The sequence below is a fragment of the Oncorhynchus kisutch genome, unplaced genomic scaffold (genome assembly GCF_002021735.2).
Source record: "Oncorhynchus kisutch isolate 150728-3 unplaced genomic scaffold, Okis_V2 Okis06b-Okis10b_hom, whole genome shotgun sequence".
Classification (NCBI taxonomy): domain Eukaryota; kingdom Metazoa; phylum Chordata; class Actinopteri; order Salmoniformes; family Salmonidae; genus Oncorhynchus; species Oncorhynchus kisutch.
This window is the reverse complement of record NW_022261983.1, coordinates 18385628-18404643: the sequence shown is the minus strand read 5'-3', so window position 1 is coordinate 18404643 and position 19016 is coordinate 18385628. Positions and strand designations below refer to the sequence as shown.

The 19016-nt window shown below is 49.2% G+C and overlaps 1 protein-coding gene across 1 annotated transcript in view; it reads right to left on the bottom strand.

Moving 5' to 3' along the window:
- The window catches only part of LOC109887099 (C-type lectin domain containing 16A), a 95776-nt gene that overhangs the window by 66823 nt on the left and 9937 nt on the right, over positions 1 to 19016 (bottom strand). Inside the window, 5 exon segments of the mRNA XM_031814020.1 lie at positions 2771 to 2866; positions 7464 to 7514; positions 7590 to 7764; positions 9053 to 9176; positions 13231 to 13336. Of these exon segments, the coding sequence (XP_031669880.1) occupies positions 2771 to 2866; positions 7464 to 7514; positions 7590 to 7764; positions 9053 to 9176; positions 13231 to 13336 (552 nt within the window).

Here is a 19016-nt window from a genome sequence, read left to right as displayed (position 1 = left end):
AGGCCTGTTAAGCTAGGTTTATTTATAGTAAACAGGTCCTTGGGTGTTTTGGAGGAGGGGCGGGGTGTGTCTGTAATACAAATCTCCTTATCTCCTCTAGATATAATTTTACATGAACAACGACATGTTTTCAGCTGGAAGAAATCCTCCCCTTTAAGGAAGTGCATGAATTAATGTATGAGGGTGCAGGCCAGGCTGGAAGAAATCCTCCCCTTTAAGGAAGTGTATGAATTAATGTATGAGGGTGCAGGCCAGGCTGGAAGAAACCCTCCCCTTTAAGGAAGTGTATGAATTAATGTATGAGGGTGCAGGCCAGGCTGGAAGAAATCCTCCCCTTTAAGGAAGTGTATGAATTAATGTATGAGGGTGCAGGCCAGGCTGGAAGAAATCCTCCCCTTTAAGGAAGTGTATGAATTAATTCATTAATTTATGAGGGTGCAGGCCAGGCTGGAAGAAATCCTCCCCTTTAAGGAAGTGTATGAATTAATGTATGAGGGTGCAGGCCAGGCTGGAAGAAATCCTCCCCTTTAAGGAAGTGTATGAATTAATTAATTAATGTATGAGGGTGCAGGCCAGGCTGGAAGAAATCCTCCCCTTTAAGGAAGTGTATGAATTAATTCATTAATTTATGAGGGTGCAGGCCAGGCTGGAAGAAATCCTCCCCTTTAAGGAAGTGTATGAATTAATTCATTAATGTATGAGGGTGCAGGCCAGGCTGGAAGAAATCCTCCCCTTTAAGGAAGTGTATGAATTAATGTATGAGGGTGCAGGCCAGGCTGGAAGAAATCCTCCCCTTTATTTAAATCCTCTGCACAGCAACGGCCTACTTTCCATCCCATAAGGAAGTGTACGAATTCATTAATTAATTTATGGAGGGGGGAGGTTGCTTTGTTATAATGGGGTATTGTGATTGATGAGGGGGGGTTGCTTTGTTATAATGGGGTATTGTGATTGATGAGGGGGGGTTGCTTTGTTATAATGGGGTATTGTGATTGATGAGGGCACACACACACACACACACACACACAGAGAGAACACACACACACACACAGAGAGAAACACACACACACAGAGAACACACACACAGAGAGAACACACACACACACAGAGCACACACACACAGAGCACACACACACAGAGCACACACACACAGAGCACACACACACAGAGCACACACACACAGAACACACACACACACAGAGCACACACACACACACACACACACAGAGCACACACACACAGAGCACACACACACACAGAGCACACACACACACACACACACACACACACACACACACACACACACACACACACACACAAATTAATTATTGTAATAATGAAACCGTCAGCGCAAGTCTTGACTGACTGTTAAGCTGAGAGCCGTTACAGACAACACACAGTTTAGATAGATAATCCCCAGAATGCCTTGTTCCACCTCTCCCTTGTAGATTGGGGACACACACACACCATACCATAAGCTACTCTGGGTTCATCCTGTCTCTATCTGCAGCGGGCGTTATCTTAGCGTAGCCTAGTGGTTAGAGCGTTGGACTAGTAACCGGAAGGTTGCAAGTTCAACCCCCCAAGCTGACAAGGTACAAATCTGTCGTTCTGCCCCTGAACAGTCATTTAACCCACTGTTCCCAGGCCGTCGTTGAAAATAAGAATTTGTTCTTAACTGACTTGCCTAGTTAAATAAAGGTACAAAAAAAAATTTGAACCCGCGGCCAGGATGTATAAGGGCCATCTCTGTCACAACCACTTCCTGTTACTGGAATCACCAGCTGTTAAGGTGTAATCACCAAAGTCAATCAGTTGTTAACTCCAGCTTATATGGAGGCTGTAATCGCTGCCAAAGGTGCTTCAACAAAGTACTGAGTGAAGGGTCTGAATACTGATGGAACTGTGATATTTCTGTTTTAGCTTTGTCATTATGAGGTATTGTGATGTCATTATGGGGTATTGTGATGTCATTACGGGGTATTGTGATGTCATTACGGGGTATTGTGATGTCATTACGGGGTATTGTGATGTCATTACGGGGTATTGTGATGTCATGGGGTACTGTGATGTCATTATGGGGTACTGTGTGTAGATTGATGAGGGTATTGTGATGTCATTATGGGGTATTGTGATGTCATTATGGGGTATTGTCTGTAGATTGATGAGGTACTGTGATGTCATTATGGGGTATTGTGATGTCATTATGGGGTGTTGTGTGTAGATTGATGGGGTACTGTGATGAGGGTACGGTGATGTCATTATGGGGTATTGTGTGTAGATTGATGAGGTACTGTGTGTAGATTGATGAGGTACTGTGTGTAGATTGATGAGGTATTGTGTGTAGATTGATGAGGTATTGTGTGTAGATTGATGAGGTATGGTGTGTAGGTTGATGAGGTATTGTGTGTAGATTGATGAGGTATTGTGTGTAGGTTGATGAGGTATTGTGTGTAGGTTGATGAGGTATTGTGTGTAGGTTGATGAGGTATTGTGTGTAGGTTGATGAGGTATTGTGTGTAGATTGATGAGGGCAGTGTGTGTAGATTGACGAGGGTATTGTGTGTAGATTGATGAGGATATTGTGATGTCATTATGGGGTATTGTGATGTCATTATGGGGTATTGTGATGTCATTATGGGGTATTGTGATGTCATTATGCTGTAACAAAACAAAACCTGGACAAAGTTGAGGGGTCTGAATACTTTCCGAAGGTCACTGTATGTGTGTGTGTGTGTCTGTGTGTGTCTGTGTGTGTGTGTGTACTCACTGTGTTTTTGTGCTGTGTGAAGACAGACAGGTCTCCGTTGAAGATGACTTCAGCCAGAGAGTTGACCAGCGGCTGGTAGTGGATGATGAGAAACACCTTGAGACAAACCCAACAAAAATAACAACGTTCATATGCAGTTTTATCATTGATCGTCCATCCCTACGGTGAGGTGAGGTGAGGTGAGGTGTGATGAGGTGTGATGAGGGGAGGTGTGGTGTGATGAGGTGTGATGTGAATGGGTGAGGTGTGATGAGGTGTGATGTGGTGAGGTGTGATGTGGTGAGGTGTGATGTGGTGTGGTGAGGTGTGATGAGGTGTGATTAGGTATGATGTGAAGAGATGAGGTGTGATGTGAAGAGGTGTGGTGTGGTGTGATGAGGTGTGATGTGGTGAGGTGTAGTGTGATGAGGTGTGATGTGAAGCGGTGTGATGTGATGAGGTGTAGTGTGATGAGGTGTGATGTGAAGCGGTGTGATGTGATGAGGTGTGATGTGATGAGGTGTAGTGTGATTTGAAGAGATGAGGTGTGATGTGAAGAGGTGTGATGTAATGAGGTGTGGTGTGATGTGGTGTGATGTAATGAGGTGTGATGTGATGAGGTGTAGTGTGATGAGGTGAGGTGTGATGTGGTGAGGTGTGATGTGGTGTGATGAGGTGAGATGAGGTGTGATGTGAAGAGGTGTGATGTAATGAGGTGTAGTGTGATGAGGTGTGATGTGGTGAGGTGTGATGAGGTGTAGTGTGATGAGTGAGGTGTGATGTGAAGCAGTGTGATGTGATGAGGTGTAGTGTGATGTGGTGTGGTGTAGTGTGAAGCGGTGTGATGTGATGAGGTGTAGTGTGATGAGGTGTGATGTGATGAGGTGAGGTGTGATGTGGTGAGGTGAGATGAGGTGTGATGTGAAGAGGTGTGATGTAATGAGGTGTAGTGTGATAAGGTGTGATGTGATGAGGTGTGGTGAGGTGAGGTGTGATGTGGTGAGGTGTGATGAGGTGTAGTGTGATGAGGTGTGATGTGAAGCGGTGTGATGTGAAGCGGTGTGATGTGAAGCGGTGTGATGTGAAGCGGTGTGATGAGGTGAGGTGTGATGTGGTGTGATGTGATGAGGTGAGGTGTGATGTGGTGAGGTGTGATGTGGTGTGATGAGGTGTGGTGTGATGAGGTGTGATGTGAAGCGGTATGATGAGGTGTGATGTGAAGCCGTGTAGTGTGGTGAGGTGTAGTGTGAAGTGGTGTTATGTGATGAGGTGTAGTGTGATGAGGTGTAGTGTGATGTGGTGAGGTGTAGTGTGAAGCGGTGTGATGTGATGAGGTGTAGTGTGATGAGGTGTGATGTGGTGAGGTGTGATGAGGTGTGATGAGGTGAGATGAGGTCTGGTGTGATGAGGTGTGATGTGAATGGGTGAGGTGTGAAGAGGTGGTGAAAAGGTGAGGTGTGATGTGAAGACGTGTGATGAGGTATGGTGTGATTAGGTGTGATGAGGTATGGTGTGATGAGGTGTGATGAGGTGAGGTGTGATGTGAAGTGAGGTATGGTGTGATGAGGTGTGGTGAGGTATGGTGTGATGAGGTGTGGTGAGGTATGGTGTGATGAGTGTGGTGTGATGAGGTTTGATGAGGTGAGGTGTTATGAGGTGAGGTGTGATGAGGTGAGGTGAGGTTTGATGAGGTGAGATGTGATGAGAAGAGGTGTGATGAGGTGAGGTTTGATGTGGTGAGGTGTGATGTGGTGTGATGAGGTGTAATGTGATGAGTTGTGATGTGAAGCGGTGTGATGAGGTGTAGTGTGATGAGGTGTAGTGTGATGTGGTGAGGTGTAGTGTGAAGCGGTGTGATGTGATGAGGTGTAGTGTGATGAGGTGTAGTGTGATGTGGTGAGGTGTAGTGTGAAGTGGTGTGATGTGATGAGGTGTAGTGTGATGCGGTGTGATGAGGTGTAGTGTGATGAGGTGTAGTGTGATGAGGTGAGGTGTGATGAGGTGAGGTGTGATGTGGTGAGGTGTGATGTGGTGAGGTGTGATGGGATGTGATGAGGTGTGATGTGATGAGGTGTGATGTGATGAGGTGTAGTGTGATGAGGTGTAATGTAAATGGGTGAGGTGTGATGAGGTGTGATGTGATGAGGTGTAGTGTGATGAGGTGTAGTGTGGTGAGGTGTGAAGAGGTGAGGTGTGAAGTGGTGTGATGTGGTGTGATGAGGTGTGATTAGGTGTGATGAGGTGTAGTGAGGTGTGATGAGGTGTGGTGTGATGTGAAGAGGTGTGATGAGGTGTGAAGCGGTGTGATTAGGTGAGATGAGGTGTGGTGTGATGTGATGAGGTGTGATGTGAAGAGGTGAGGTGTGATGTGGTGAGGTGTGATGTAATGAGGTGTAGTGTGATGAGGTGTGATGTGAATGGGTGAGGTGTGATGAGGTGTGATGTGAATGGGTAAGGTGTGATGAGGTGTCGTGTGATGAGGTGTGATGTGATGGGTGTAGTGTGATGAGAAGAGGTGAGGTGTGAAGAGGTGTGATGAAGTGTGATGTGATATAGTGTGAAAAGGTGAGGTGTGATGTGAAGCGGTGTGATGAGGTATGGTGTGATGAGGTGTGGTGAGGTATGGTGTGGTGAGGTGTGGTGAGGTATGGTGTGAAGAGGTGAGGTGTGATGAGAAGTGAGGTATGGTGTGATAAGGTGTGTTGAGGTATGGTGTGATGAGGTGTGATGAGGTGAGGTGTGATGAGGTGTGGTGTGATGAGGTGAGGTGTGATGAGGTGAGGTGTGATGAGGTGAGGTGTGATGAGGTGAGGTGTGATGAGGTGAGGTGTGATGAGGTGAGGTGTGATGAGGTGAGGTGTGATGAGGTGAGGTTGATGAGGTGAGGTTTGATGAGGTGAGGTGTGATGTGAAGAGGTGTGAAGCGGCGTGATGTGATGAGGTGAGCTGTGATGAGGTGAGGTGTGATGAGGTGTGGTGTGATGAGGTGTGGTGTGATGAGTTGTGGTGTGGTGTGATGAGGTGGTGATGTATGAGGTGTGATGTAATGAGGTGTGATGTAATGAGGTGTGATGTAATGAGGTGTGATGTAATGAGGTGTAGTGTGATGAGGTGTAGTGTGATGAGGTGTGATGGGTGTAGTGTGATGAGAAGAGGTGTGAAGAGGTGAGGTGTGAAGAGGTGTGATGAGGTGTGATGTGATGGGGGTGTAGTGTGATGAGGTGTGATGTGAAGAGGTGTGAAAAGGTGAGGTGTGATGTGAAGCGGTGTGATGAGGTATGGTGTGATGAGGTGTGGTGAGGTATGGTGTGGTGAGGTGTGGTGTGATGAGGTGTGAAGTGAAGTGAGGTATGGTGTGATGAGGTGTGATGAGGTGTGGTGAGGTATGGTGTGATGAGGTGTGGTGAGGTGTGGTGTGATGAGGTGTGATGAGGTGAGGTTTGATGAGGTGAGGTGTGATGAGGTGTGGTGTGATGAGGTGTGGTGTGATGAGGTGTGGTGTGATGAGGTGAGTTGTGATGAGGTGTGATGAAGGTGTGTGGTGAGGTGAGGGTGTGATGAGGTGTGGTGTGATGAGGTGTGGTGTGATGAGTGTGGTGTGATGAGGTGTGGTGTGATGAGGTGTGATGAGGTGTGGTGAGGTATGGTGTGATGAGGTATGGTGTGTGTTGAGTTGTGGTGAGGTGTGGTGTGATGTGATGAGGTGAGATGAGGTGAGGTGTGATGAGGTGTGATGAGGTGAGGTGTGATGAGGTGAGGTTTGATGAGGTGTGGTGTGATGAGGTGAGGTGTGATGAGGTGAGGTGTGATGAGGTGAGGTGTGATGAGGTGTGGTGTGATGAGGTGAGGTTTGATGAGGTGAGGTGTGATGTGAAGAGGTGTGAAGCGGCGTGATGTGATGAGGTGAGCTGTGATGAGGTGAGGTGTGATGAGGTGTGGTGTGATGAGGTGAGGTTTGATGAGGTGTGGTGTGATGAGTTGTGGTGTGGATGAGGGTGTGATGTAATGAGGTGTGATGAGGTGTGATGTGATGGGGTGTAGTGTGATGAGGTGTGATGTGAAGAGGTGTGAAAAGGTGAGGTGTGATGTGAAGCGGTGTGATGAGGTATGGTGTGATGAGGTGTGGTGAGGTATGGTGTGGTGAGGTGTGGTGTGATGAGGTGTGAAGTGGTGAGGTGTGATGTGAAGTGAGGTATGGTGTGATGAGGTGTGGTGAGGTATGGTGTGATGAGGTGTGGTGAGGTATGGTGTGATGAGGTGTGATGAGGTGAGGTGTGATGAGGTGAGGTTTGATGAGGTGAGGTGTGATGAGGTGTGGTGTGATGAGGTGTGATGAGGTGAGGTGTGATGAGGTGTGATGAGGTGTGATGTGATGAGGTGTGGTGTGATGAGGTGTGGTGTGGTGTGATGAGGTGTGGTGTGATGAGGCGTGGTTGTGATGAGGCGTGGTGTGATGAGGCGTGGTGTGATGTGATGAGGTTTGATGAGGTGAGGTGTGATGTGAAGAGGTGTGAAGCGGCGTGATGAGGTGAGGTGTGATGAGGTGAGGTTTGATGAGGTGAGGTTTGATGAGGTGAGCTGTGATGAGGTGTGGTGTGAAGAGGTGTGGTGTGATGAGGTGTGGTGTGATGAGGTGTGGTGTGATGAGGTGTGGTGTGGTGTGATGAGGTGTGAAGCGGTGTGATGTGGTGAGATTGTGTGTGTACGTACATACCTGTGACAGTAGGTTAAGGGACACCTGAGGGTTGATCTTACGATCTTCAGACTGAAACACAGACAGACAATATGTCAGATACACATTAGTATTTGTTACACAGTACACACACACCCCACCACCTACCTGTTCAGGGCAGACCAGAGAGAAGACGTAGAGAGGCAGGAACAGACGGTTGAGCAGGTGGTCTGTCAGGACATCGTTCAGGAACTCACAGTTGATAGTCAGGATATCGTTCAGGTAGTGGAGATGGTCGAGATGCTCTGCTACCAAGTCACTCAGCTTCCCCCGGTTACGATGCCTGGAGAGGGGAGAGGGAGAGAGACAGAGGAGAGAGAGACAGAGGAGAGAGACAGAGAGAGAGAGGTGGTATGTACATAAGTGTGTAATGATCTAGTCTGTAACTGTTATGGTTTTGTGTTTCACAACATGTATCTGAATGTATACCCAAGCCTGCAGTGCAAACACAACCTTCCCAAGAGGACAATATCTTAATCAGATAACTCTGACAGGTAGAAAGTCTAAACTGATACAACACTGACACCTAGTGGACAAAGGGGAGAATGACCCATCTGAAGACTAGATAGAGACCCCTAGTGGACACAGGGGAGAATGACCCATCTGAAGACTAGATAGAGACCACTAGTGGACAGAGGGGAGAATGACCGATCTGAAGACTAGATAGAGACCCCTAGTGGACACAGGGGAGAATGACCCATCTGAAGGTTAGATAGAGACCCCTAGTGGACACAGGGGAGAATGACCCATCTGAAGGTTAGATAGAGCCCCTAGTGGACACAGGGGAGAATGACCCATCTGAAGGTTAGATAGAGACACCTAGTGGACACAGTGAGGAATGACCCATCTGAAGACTAGATAGAGACACCTAGTGGACAGAGGGGAGAATGACCCATCTGAAGGTTAGATAGAGACCCCTAGTGGACACAGGGGAGAATGACCCATCTGAAGGTTAGATAGAGACCCCTAGTGGACACAGGGGAGAATGACCCATCTGAAGACTAGTGGACACAGGGGAGAATGACCCATCTGAAGACTAGATAGAGACCCCTAGTGGACACAGGGGAGAATGACCCATCTGAAGACTAGATAGAGACCCCTAGTGGACACAGGGGAGAATGACCCATCTGAAGACTAGTGGACACAGGGGAGAATGACCCATCTGAAGACTAGATAGAGACCCCTAGTGGACACAGGGGAGAATGACCCATCTGAAGATTAGATAGAGACCCCTAGTGGACACAGTGAGGAATGACCCATCTGAAGATTAGACAGAGACCCCTAGTGGACACAGGGGAGAATGACCCATCTGAAGACTAGATAGACACCTAGTGGACACAGTGAGGAATGACCCATCTGAAGGTCAGCTTAAGGAAAGATCCACTCATCCCCATAGGCCGACATACAGACAGTCTCTTACTCACTTTTCCAGCACGTTCTATAGAAATGTATAGGAAGCTAAATGATAACAGAACGTAGAAGAAAAATGACTGTCTGAACACATTTGGTCCAGTTTGATGACGTTGCTGCCGTGTGTGTGTGTGTGTGTGTGTGTGTGTGTGTGTGCTCACTCTTGGTCCGTCTGAACACACTTGTCCAGCTCTATGACGTGGGAGCCGATGAACCAGACCAGGTTACTGAAGTAAGGGACCGCCGTCTTGTCTCGAATGTAGTGCAGCATGTGCTGGTTGTCCACTAGAGGGGTGAGAGGTCAAGGGATGTTACCGTGGTTACACAGATAGATGGGGAGACGGGGGGGGGGGGGGGGGTCAGAGGAATACAGGACCAGACATTTACAGAGATTGGATATGAGGTATAACTATATAGAGAATAAAGCTGTTCTCTCCAGGAGGACTCTACTCTGAGACTGGTAGTAGACAAAGACTCTACTCTGAGACTGATGTGGAGGACTCTACTCAGAGACCGATATGGAGGACTCTACTCAGAGACCGATATGGAGGACTCTACTCTAAAGAGACCGATGTGGAGGACTCTACTCTAAAGAGACTGATGTGGAGGACTCTACTCTAAAGAGACTGATATGGAGGACTCTACTCTAAAATGAGACTGATATGGAGGACTCTACTCTAAAATGAGACTGATATGGAGGACTCTACTCTAAAATGAGACTGATATGGAGGACTCTACTCTAAAATGAGACTGATATGGAGGACTCTACTCTAAAATGAGACCGATATGGAGGACTCTACTCTAAAATGAGACCGATATGGAGGACTCTACTCTAAAATGAGACCGATATGGAGGACTCTACTCTAAAATGAGACCGATATGGAGGACTCTACTCTAAAATGAGACCGATATGGAGGACAGGACTCTACTCTAAAATGAGACCGTATGGAGGACTCTACTCTAAAATGAGGACCGATATGGAGGACTCTACTCTAAAATGAGACCGATATGGAGGACTCTACTCTAAAATGAGACCGATATGGAGGACTCTACTCTAAAATGAGACCGATATGGAGGACTCTACTCAGAGACCGATATGGAGGACTCTACTCAGAGACCGATATGGAGGACTCTACTCAGAGACCGATATGGAGGACTCTACTCAGAGACCGATATGGAGGACTCTACTCAGAGACCGATATGGAGGACTCTACTCAGAGACCGATATGGAGGACTCTACTCAGAGACCGATATGGAGGACTCTACTCAGAGACCGTATGGAGGACTCTACTCAGAGACCGATATGGAGGACTCTACTCAGAGACCGATATGGGAGGACTCTACTCAAGACCGATATGGAGGACTCTACTCAGAGACCGATATGGAGGACTCTACTCAGAGACCGATATGGAGGACTCGAGGACTCTACTCAGAGACCGATATGGAGGACTCTACTCAGAGACCGATATGGAGGACTCTACTCAGAGACCGATATGGAGGACTCTTCTCAGAGACCGATATGGAGGACTCTACTCAGAGACCGATATGGAGGACTCTACTCAGAGACCGATATGGAGGACTCTACTCAGAGACCGATATGGAGGACTCTACTCAGAGACCGATATGGAGGACTCTACTCAGAGACCGATATGCAGGACTCTACTCAGAGACCGATATGCAGGACTCTACTCTAAAATGAGACTGATATTGCAGGACTACTCTGAGACTGAAATGGAGGACTCTACTCTAAAAAGAGACTGATATGGAGGACTCTACTCTAAAAAGAGACTGATATGGAGGACTCTACTCTAAAAGAGACTGATAATGGAGGACTCTACTCTAAAAGAGACTGATATGGAGGACTCTACTCTAAAATGAGACTTATATGGAGGACTCTACTCTAAAATGAGACTGATATGGAGGACTCTACTCTAAAATGAGACTGATATGGAGGACTCTACTCTAAAATGAGACTGATATGGAGGACTCTACTCTACTCTGAGTCTGATATGGAGGACTCTACTCTAAAGAGACTGATGTGGAGGACTCTACTCTAAAGAGACTGATATGGAGGACTCTACTCTAAAGAGACTGATATGGAGGACTCTACTCTACTCTGAGACTGATATGGAGGACTACCAACTCTGGTTTCTGACAATGTGTCATCACGGTAGGCCAAACTCCAGTCCTCCAAACTCCAGTCCTTACGAAGAAGACATGCTTCATCGTAACATTCTGAATACTCATCGTCGTGAACGGAGTTGTTCAGAGGCCCGGTGTTCAAAACCATTCAGGACTGTTTCACCTCTTAGAAAATGTGTATTATAACTGTATATCAGTATTATAACAGTTGACTTGAAACGATGGGTTTGAATTACACAGAAACCAACAAAAGCATGCAGGTCAGTTTACACATTTAAATGATAAGCCCAAGTCAATAATATAATTAATAACATTAATGATTACTATATATACACACACACACACACACACACACACACACACACACACACACACACACACACATTCAGTGAGGTGCATTTATTAATTAGACTTACATGAGACTGGAGTTAGGCCCACGGGAGGTAAGAGTGAGAGGAGGAAGAGGAGGAGGAGGAGATGGGGAGAGGAGGAAGAGGAGAGGAGGAGTGGAGGAAGAGGAGGAAGAGGAGGAAGAGGAGAGAAGAGGAGATGGGGAGAGAGAGGAGATGGGGAGAGAGGAGGAAGAGGAGGAGATGGGGAGAGGAGGAGATGAGGAAGAGGAGGAAGAGGAGAGGAGGAGTGGAGGAGTGGAGGAGTGGAGGAGTTGGGGAGAGGAGGAAGAGGAGAAGAGGAGAGAAGAGGAGATGGGAGAGAAGAGGAGATGGGGAGAGAAGAGGAGATGGGGAGAGAAGAGGAGATGGGAGAGAAGAGGAGAATGGGAGAGGAGGAGATGAGGAGATGGAGAGAAAACAGAAAGAGCGAGGAGAGAAGAGGAATAGATGGGGAGAGGAGGAGATGGGAGAGAGGAGGAAGAGGAGAGGAGGAGATGGGAGAGAGGAGGAAGAGGAGAGGAGGAGATGGGGAGAGGAGAAAACAGAAAGAGCGAGGAGAGAAGAGGAAGAGATGGGGTGAGAGGAGGAAGAGGAGAGAGAGGGGAGAGAGGAGGGGGAGAGAGGAGGAAGAGGAGAGGAGGAAGAGGAGAGAGAGGGGGAGAGAGGAGGGGGAGAGAGGAGGAAGAGGAGAGGAGGAAGAGGAGAGAGAGGAGGGGGGAGAGGAGGAGGAAGAGGAGAGGAGGAGAGAGAGGAGAGAGAGGAGGGGGGAGAGAGAGTAGGGAGAGAGAGAGGAGGAAGAGGAGGGAGAAATAGAGGACAAGAGGGAGGGAAGGGAGAGGGGGATGGTGAGAGAGGGAGGGGAGGGGAGGGAGAGAGCATACACAAGGTTAACGGTAGTCAGGTAGCTGTGTAGTGTCTAACAGAACTAAACAGCAGGGCTCCTGGGTAGTCAGGTAGCTGTGTAGTGTCTAAACAGCAGGGCTCCTGGGTAGTCAGGTAGCTGTGTAGTGTCTAACAGACTCCTGGGTAGTCAGGTAGCTGTGTAGTGTCTAACAGAACTAAACAGCTACACGACCCACACAGCCACACGACCCACACAGCCACACGACCCACACAGCCACACGACCCACACGACCCACACAGCCACACAGCTGACTAACACGTTGTTAAATACACCCAGACAGACAGACAGACAGGTATAACAGTCTGGAGTACATGTTGAGTAGTACATCAGCAAGGCAGAGCTGCTCAGACACCTTGGTCAGCCATGTCAAGCCGAGCACCCAGGGCCCCGAGCACCCAGGGCCCCGAGCACCCAGGGCCCCGAGCACCCAGGGCCCCGAGCACCCAGGGCCCCGAGCACCCAGGGCCCCGAGCACCAAGGGCCCCGAGCACCAAGGGCCCCGAGCACCAAGGGCCCCGAGCACCAAGGGCCCCGAGCACCAAGGGCCCCCCGAGCACCAAGGGCCCCCCGAGCACCAAGGGCCCCCCGAGCACCCAGAGCCCCCGAGCACCATGAGCACCAAGAGCCCCCCGAGCACCCAGGGCCCCCCGAGCACCAAGAGCCCCCCCGAGCACCAAGAGCCCCCCGAGCACCAAGGGCCCCCCGAGCACCCAGAGCCCCCCGAGCACCCAGAGCCCCCCGAGCACCCAGGGCCCCCGAGCACCCAGAGCCCCCCGAGCACCCAGAGCCCCCCGAGCACCCAGAAGAGGAATAGCAGCTGGCCAATGCAGAGGTTTCAGCCCCTAGTAGCGTGTGTGTGTGTGTGTGTGTGTGTGTGTGTGTGTGTGTGAGTGAGACTCACCCTTGTAGACGTTCAGTGTGATGGTTCTGACTGCGATACGGACCATGCTCTCTGGGTGGTTGAAGAACTTAATGGCCTCGGTGTACAGGGCAAAATCATTAGTGTGCTGTGTGTTGGGAGACAGAGAGGGGGCGCCAGTGAGCTCAGCACAGCACCACTGTTGGGCACAGAGAGACCACACTACCAGAGACCCCTAGCCCCTTACCCCCTCGGGGACTAGGCCCTTAACCCCTACTACCAAGGGGACTAGGCCCTTAACCCCTACTACCAAGGGAACTAGGCCCTTAACCCCTACCTCCTAGGGGACTAGGCCCTTAAGCGTTACATCCTAGGGGACTAGGCCCTTACCCGTTACCTCCTAGGGGACTAGGCCCTTACCCCCTACCTCCTAGGGGACTAGGCCCTCACCCGTTACCTCCTAGGGGACTAGGCCCTCACCCGTTACCTCCTAGGGGACTAGGCCCTTACCCCCCTACCTCCTAGGGGACTAGGCCCTTACCAACGTGCTGTAGTTAGTTATAGGGCAACCCTGCTTCTAATTCTAGTAGCAGGTAGACTCCCAGAACTACAGATAGCTGGAATCAGGATGGAATAAGTAGGAAACCTGGAATCCTGTTATTTTTTGGGGGGGAAAGTTAGAAGCATTTTCCCAGCCTATTTCAACATACTGTAGTGACTTAATACTATGAAACCTAGTGTTCGTTTAGCAAGCTTTAGGTGGCCGGTTGTTATAGCAGGTCTACAGGTAGCTGGGGGGAGGCATCTGGGGGGAGGGGGGTGGGGGGGGGGGGGGGTTCCCTGAGACCTCCAGCCAATCACAGCCAGGGTCAGAAGTAAAACGTCATGGGTCAGCTAGAGAGGTCACAGGGAACAGAGGAGTATTAGCCCAGATTCCAAGGCTTGCAGCCCCAATTATCCACTTCCTCCCCCAAAAGTGTACCCTTGCACACTTCCCATCGTGGATTTAACCAAATGGGAGGGAAACTCCAGCCAATCCGATGCTTTTAAATCCACGACGGGCAATGCTCAAGTGCACCCTTCAGGAAGAGAGAGGGGGAATTGGGCTAAGAGAGGAGCTACCATCGACAGTACACCAATAACTTTACCCCATACACAGAAGCCAAAGGTCGAGTGCTGAAACACAAAGGTCAATCGCAAAGGTCGTGTCCCAAAAGGCCCCTCATTCCCTATATAGGGCCCTACATTATGGCCCCTCATTCCCTATATAGGGCCCTACATTATGGCCCCTCATTCCCTATATAGGGCCCTACATTATGGCCCCTCGTTCCCTATATAGGGCCCTACATTATGGCCCCTCGTTCCCTATATAGGGCCCTACATTATGGCCCCTCATTCCCTATATAGGGCCCTACATTATGGCCCCTCATTCCCTATATAGGGCCCTACATTGTGGCCCCTCATGCCCTATATAGGCACTACATTATGGCCCCTCGTTCCCTATACCGGGCACTACATTATGGCCCCTTACTCCCTATATAGGGCACTACATTATGGCCCATCACACCCTATATAGGGCACTACATTCTGGCCCCTCATTCCCTATACCCGGGCACTACATTATGGCCCATCACGCCCTATATAGGGCACTACATTATGGCCCCTCGTTCCCTATACAGGGCACTACATTATGGCCCCTTACTCCCTATATAGGGCACTACACTATGGCCCATCACGCCCTATATAGGGCGCCACATTATGGCCCATCGCGCCCTATATAGGGCGCTACGTTATGGCCCATCACGCCCTGTATAGGGCGCTACATTATGGCCCATCACGCCCTATATAGGGCGCTACATTATGGCCCCTTGCTCCCTATATAGGGCGATACATTATGGCCCCTCATTCCCTATACCCGGGCACTACATTATGGCCCATCACGCCCTATATAGGGCACTACATTATGGCCCATCGCGCCCTATATAGGGCGCTACGTTATGGCCCATCACGCCCCATATAGGGCGATACATTATGGCCCCTTACTCCCTATATAGGGCACTACATTATGGCCCCTTACTCCCTATATAGGGCACTACATTATAGCCCCTTACTCCGTATATAGGGCACTACATTATGGCCCCTTACTCCCTATATAGGGCACTACATTATGGCCCCTTACTCCCTATATAGGGCGATACATTATGGCCCCTTACTCCCTATATAGGGCGATACATTATGGCCCCTTACTCCCTATATAGGGCGATACATTATGGCCCCTTACTCCCTATATAGGGCACTACATTATGGCCCCTTACTCCCTATATAGGGCACTACATTGTGGCCCCTTACTCCCTATATAGGGCACTACATTATGGCCCCTTACTCCCTATATAGGGCACTACATTATGGCCCCTTACTCCCTATATAGGGCACTACATTATGGCCCCTTACTCCCTATATAGGGCACTACATTATGGCCCCTTACTCCCTATATAGGGCACTACATTATGGCCTCTTACTCCCTTTATAGAGCACTACATTATGGCCCCTTACTCCCTATATAGGGCACTACATTATGGCCCCTTACTCCCTATATAGGGCACTACATTATGACCCCTCGTTCCCTATACAGGGCACTACATTATGGCCCCTTACTCCCTATATAGGGCACTACAATATGGCCCATCACGCCCTATATAGGGCACCACATAATGGCCCATCACGCCCTGTATAGGGCACTACATTATGGCCCATCACGCCCTATATAGGGCGCTACATTATGGCCCCTTGCTCCCTATATAGGGCGATACATTATGGCCCCTCATTCCCTATACCCGGGCACTACATTATGGCCCATCACGCCCTATATAGGGCACTACATTATGGCCCCTCGTTCCCTATACAGGGCACTACATTATGGCCCCTTACTCCCTATATAGGGCACTACACTATGGCCCATCACGCCCTATATAGGGCGCCACATTATGGCCCATCGCGCCCTATATAGGGCGCTACGTTATGGCCCATCACGCCCTATATAGGGCGATACATTATGGCCCCTTACTCCGTATATAGGGCACAACATTATGGCCCCTTACTCCGTATATAGTGCACTACATTATGGCCCCTTACTCCCTATATAGGGCGATACATTATGGCCCCTTACTCCCTATATAGGGCGATACATTATGGCCCCTTACTCCCTATATAGGGCGATACATTATGGCCCCTTACTCCCTATATAGGGCACTACATTATGGCCCCTTACTCCCTATATAGGGCACTACATTGTGGCCCCTTACTCCCTATATAGGGCACTACATTATGGCCCCTTACTCCCTATATAGGGCACTACATTATGGCCCCTTACTCCCTATATAGAGCACTACATTATGGCCCCTTACTCCCTATATAGGGCACTACATTATGGCCCCTTACTCCCTATATAGGGCACTACATTATGGCCTCTTACTCCCTTTATAGAGCACTACATTATGGCCCCTTACTCCCTATATAGGGCACTACATTATGGCCCCTTACTCCCTATATAGGGCACTACATTATGACCCCTCGTTCCCTATACAGGGCACTACATTATGGCCCCTTACTCCCTATATAGGGCACTACAATATGGCCCATCACGCCCTATATAGGGCGCCACATTATGGCCCATCACGCCCTGTATAGGGCACTACATTATGGCCCATCACGCCCTATATAGGGCGCTACATTATGGCCCCTTGCTCCCTATATAGGGCGATACATTATGGCCCCTTACTCCCTATATAGGGCACTATATTATGGCCCCTTACTCCCTATATAGGGCACTACATTATGGCCCCTTGCTCCCTATATAGAGCACCACATTATGGCCCCTTACTCCCTATATAGGGCACTACATTATGGCCCCTTACTCCCTATATAGGGCACTACATTATGGCCCCTCGTTCCCTATACAGGGCACTACATTATGGCCCCTTACCCCCTATATAGGGCACTACATTATGGCCCATCACGCCCTATATAGGGCACTGCATTATGGCCCATCACGCCCTATATAGGGCACTACATTATGGCCCATCACGCCCTATATAGGGCGCTACATTATGGCCCATCACGCCCTATATGGGGCGATACATTATGGCCCCTTACTCCCTATATAGGGCACTACATTATGGCCCCTTACTCCCTATATAGGGCACTACATTATGGCCCCTTACTCCCTATATAGGGCACTACATTATGGCCCCTTACTCCCTATATAGGGCACTACATTATGGCCCCTTACTCCCTATATAGGGCACTACATTATGGCCCCTTACTCCCTATATAGGGCACTACATTATGGCCCCTTACTCCCTATATAGAGCACTACATTATGGCCCCTTACTCCCTATATAGGGCACCACATTATGGCCCCTTACTCCCTATATAGGGCACTACATTATGGCCCCTCGTTCCCATACAGGGCACTACATTATGGCCCCTTACTCCCTATATAGGGCACTACATTATGGCCCATCACGCCCTATATAGGGCACTACATTATGGCCCACCGCGCCCTATATAGGGCACTACATTATGGCCCATCACGCCCTATATAGGGCGATACATTATGGCCCCTTACTCCCTATATAGGGCACTACATTATGGCCCCTTACTCCCTATATAGGGCACTACATTATGGCCCCTCGTTCCCTATACAGGGCACTACATTATGGCCCCTCGTTCCCTATACAGGGCACTACATTATGGCCCCTTACTCCCTATATAGGGCACTACCTTATGGCCCACCACGCCCTATATAGGGCACTACATTATGGCCATCACGCCCTATATAAGGCACTACATTATGTCCCATCACGCCCTATATAGGGCGATACATTATGGCCCCTTACCCCCTATATAGGGCACTACACTATGGCCCCTTACTCCCTATATAGGGCGATACATTATGGCCCCTTACTCCCTATATAGGGCACTACATTATGGCCCCTTGCTCCCTATATAGGGCCCTACATTATGGCCCCTTACTCCCTATATAGGGCACTACATTATGGCCCCTCATTCCCTATATAGGGCCCTACATTATGGCCCCTCGTTCCCTATATAGGGCCCTACATTATGGCCCCTCATTCCCTATATAGGGCCCTACATTGTGGCCCCTCATGCCCTATATAGGCACTACATTATGGCCCCTCATGCCCTATATAGGCACTACATTATGGCCCCTCGTTCCCTATACCGGACACTACATTATGGCCCATCACGCCCTATATAGGGCACTACATTATGGCCCACCACGCCCTATATAGGGCACAACATTATGGCCCATCACGCCCTATATAGGGCGATACATTATGGCCCCTTACTCCCTATATAGGGCACTACATTATGGCCCCTTACTCCCTATATAGGGCGATACATTATGGCCCCTTGCTCCCTATATAGGGCGATACATTATAGCCCCTTACTCCCTATATAGGGCGATACATTATGGCCCCTTACTCCCTATATAGGGCGCTACATTATGGCCCCTTACTCCCTATATAGGGCACTACATTATGGCCCCTTACTCCCTATATAGGGCACTACATTATGGCCCCTTACTCCCTATATAGGGCACTACATTATGGCCCCTTACTCCCTATATAGGGCACTACATTATGGCCCCTTACTCCCTATATAGGGCACTACATTATGGACCCTTACTCCCTATATAGGGCACTACATTATGGCCCCTTACTCCCTATATAGAGCACTACATTATGGCCCCTTACTCCCTATATAGGGCACCACATTATGGCCCCTTACTCCCTATATAGGGC